General features: G+C 60.4%; 1 protein-coding gene across 1 annotated transcript; it reads right to left on the reverse strand.

The window, feature by feature from the left end:
- Positions 1-215: 215 nt before the first annotated feature.
- BARX1 (BARX homeobox 1) lies at positions 216-3,243 on the reverse strand. The gene is made up of 4 exons (XM_007956326.1): positions 3,018-3,243; positions 919-1,210; positions 749-833; positions 216-380 (listed from the first exon to the last, which is right to left on the reverse strand). The coding sequence occupies exons 1-4, from the start codon at positions 3,241-3,243 to the stop codon at positions 216-218; spliced, it is 768 nt and encodes a 255-aa protein (XP_007954517.1).
- Positions 3,244-3,378: the final 135 nt, after the last annotated feature.

The raw sequence follows: 3,378 nt of genomic DNA on the forward strand, positions 1-3,378 counted from the left end.
CTGGGTTCCGAGTCTCCGAGGCTAGGGCCAGGAGCTCGCTGGGGCCTGGGTTTGACTTCAGGGTCTTGTCTCCATTCTCGTTTGGCCCATCGCATTCAAGGTAATAATAAAACATTTAGAAGCAAACGACGTGGACATGGCAGGACCGGCTCGCGCCTCTCCGCGGCTAAGTACCACGGGCGACGCGGGGATTCCGGTTCCGTACCCTGTCGCACTCAGTCATCCCGGCTTCTGTCGGTGGGCTCGCCAGGCGCCTCCGCCGGTTTCTCTGCCTCCTTGGTGCGCTCCCGCTCCGTGAGCTGCTCGCTTGTTGGTATGGAGTTCTTCTTAGGCCGCCCCTTGGGCTTGGTGGGGGACTCCAGGCCGCCACCCTGCAGCACCTGCGCAGGGAACACAAGCACCACAGTGAGCCCGACCCGGGAAGGCCAAGGGACCCAACCAAGAGAGGCCATCCGAGGCCACACTCAATTCCGGGGGGTGGGGTGAGGAATGGCGGTGGCCACTTTCTGAGTGCTGCTGGTGAGAACCTCGAGGAGAGGTTTAAGGCTGCCTGGAGGCCTGAGGGCATAGGGCACCTGGAGAGTCAGGAGAGGGTCCCCAAGAATACCAGGCACCTAGGGAATTAAGATTAGGCAGAAGCTCCTACAGGAGCTTGGAGGAGGAGAGAGGAAGAGCGAGATCAGGTCCAGAGAGCACAACCGCATGGCCGGGAAATTTAGGGCGCGAGAAGCCACGGGAACATACTCACTATTTTCTTCCACTTCATCCTTCGATTCTGATACCACGTCTTCACCTGCAACTGGCTCAGGCCCAGGGACTCCGCGAGATCTATTCTGCGAACCAGCAGAGCGCACCCTTAGCAGAGCAGAAAACACTTCCTTTCACTGCCTGCTTCGCCCCAGTGCGACTCTGCCCTACCTGTCCGGTGTGGAGAGGTACTTCTGCTTCTCAAAGCGTTTCTCCAGGCCCATCAGCTGCAACTCGGTGAATACCGTGCGGCTCCTGCGTCCCTTCTTGGCTTTGGTGCCCGGCTCCCCTGGGCCAGGCGCCTCCAGTTTCCCGCGGAGTTGCAACTCCAGCGGCAGGTGCGGCGTGCCCGCGGCGCCGGGTAACCCCGGACCTGTGGCCAGCAGCGCCGACCCTAACCCGGAACAGCTGAGCGGCGCCAGAGGGAACTTGAACACTGCAGCTTGTTCGGCCTTCAGCACCGCTGCGGAGGGAAGAGAGTGGAGAGCTGGGTGAGCTGTGGGCTGGGCTCAGGCCATGTTCCTCCATCTCCGGGCCCCAGCGCAATGTGTGAGGCTACCCCATGTTCTTCGACTCAGGGGAGGCAAACTCGGCCAGTGCCGCCCAGCACAAACCTTGGGGCTCGGCCGCTAGCGGAATTTGAATCACCTGCCGGTGGCGATCCTCCTCAATGCTCATGTCCCAGGAATTTAGGAGGGAGAACCTCCACCAACCCGAGCGTTCCCCAAAATCCCATCGCCTCTGAGATTTTGAGGTTATCGATTAACAATTTTGCAACTCCGAGAAGAGCAGAGCCTGTCTTTGTGGAAAAGAGAAACCAAGAAGTAAACCGTAAACAGGAAGATGGAACTTTTGTCCCAACAAAATCGGCATTTCTGCTTGCAGGAGGAGGGGGAAAAATCAGTAGAGTGTATATCTGCGATTCTGTGCATGGCAGCCATTCGGAGGGCCAGGTTGTCAGCAGTGGTAATTATGCATTCCAAAGTTCATGAATTAGGAAAATCGTTGTTCACGTTTTTTCTCTGTTCAGATACTTCCTCGTTAAAATGTTTCCATTTTTTTACATTGTAAAATTATTTATTTTTTGTCCACTTTAAATGAATATTAGCAACAGAGTAGCTGGAAGTGAAAGGCTGCTTAAAGGCTGAGTCAGAGCTAGAATTAAATCGAACAAACTGGCCCTGTCACCCTGCTCAGGCCCAGCACTGGCTGGAGAGTCACAGAGGGCCAGAAAAGGCTTATGGGGCTAGAGTTACTGCTATATAGTAGGAGTCCTCCCTTCCACAGTCTTTTCACCAAGGACTCTGTCCCTAGCCCGGCTGGAGTTGGCAAAGGTGGCCCTGGCAAGGTGGTAGGGTGGAATGTGGAGAGGAAGAACAGTTGAGAAAAAAGGGATCATTGAGAGAAAGGTGGAAGAGGGGCAGCAAACCCATCCCAGGGAAAGAGGGAGACCAAAAGAGGACAACTGAAGTTGTGGAAAGGCAACATAGTGGAGAGTGCACTGGCAGGGCAAGGCCTAGCAGGCCTGCCTGGAAAAAGAGAGCCGTCTGAGCAGGCGGCTCAGGCATCTTGAAGGCCTAGCTGACCTGAAAGTGGAAGGGGCAATCTGGCCAAGGCTCACACTCCAGGCCTCTTGCCGCTAGGCAAGGCTCCGTCAGGGTGGCCTAGGGTGCAGCCTAGGCCGCGTTCTTTGTCGCACCCGGGAGTGGTGCATTGGGAGTGCCGTGGGTTCTGCGAGGCTCCAGGCAGGGTGGGACCAGCGTCAGCCTCAAGCACTGGGAGACCCGGGTCTCTTCCCCAGAGATCCAGCTTCCTTGCCTTGGTCAATCTCAGCCACTCCTGGCCAACCCGCTGGGCGAAGGCCCAGGCGACAGCGGCCTGAGGTCGTTTAGGCCGGGCAGTGGTCGTCAGCCTGAAGCCCAAGCGAGGGCGAAACCGGGCGTCCGGGGGGGTCTGCCTTGCGCCTCCAGTGGGGATGGGGGCCTCGATGCTGGGCACAGACCCTCCGGGATAGAGCCCTCAATTACTAGCTGTCCTGACGGAGTGGGCAGCTAACACCATCCCCGGCCGGGCACACGAGTCCGAGGCCTGGTTTTCTACTCTGCCAGGCCACTTGTCCCTTCGCTTACCAGCCGGAGCGCGCCGAGAGGGGCTCCAGGGGCTGCATGCCCAGAGCTGGTTCCGTTGGCAATGCGGGCACCCTGATTGAGGGACTCCCGGCGCGCCCTCCGCCGAGTCCCGCCCGCGGCCCTCCGCCAGCGCGCACGTACCCAGGTGGCTGTGAAAGGGCCGCGCCGCCAGCAGCGCCTGCACGCCAAACTTGAGCAGTTCGCCCGCAGCCGCAGCTGCGGCAGCGGCGGGCGCAGCGCCCTTGGGTCCGGGCGGCTCGGTAAGGATCTCCTCGATCATGAAGCTGCGGTAACGGTGCGGCCGCTGGTCAGCGCAGCCCTCGGCCGGGCCGTAGAGCGCGGCTCCAGGCTCACCCGGCCGCTGCATCGCGGCGCCCACGGGCAGCGGAGACGGCTTGGTGGCAGCTCGGTTCGTGGGACGGTGGGGCCGGCGAGGGGCTCTAGGCCGGCCCGCAGCTCGCGGCCCCGGGCGGGCGCCGGCTCATGCCCCCTCCCCCGCCGG

The sequence above is a fragment of the Orycteropus afer genome, unplaced genomic scaffold, assembly GCF_000298275.1.
Source record: "Orycteropus afer afer isolate SDZICR_OR568_19922 unplaced genomic scaffold, OryAfe1.0 scaffold00607, whole genome shotgun sequence".
Classification (NCBI taxonomy): Eukaryota; Metazoa; Chordata; class Mammalia; order Tubulidentata; family Orycteropodidae; genus Orycteropus; species Orycteropus afer.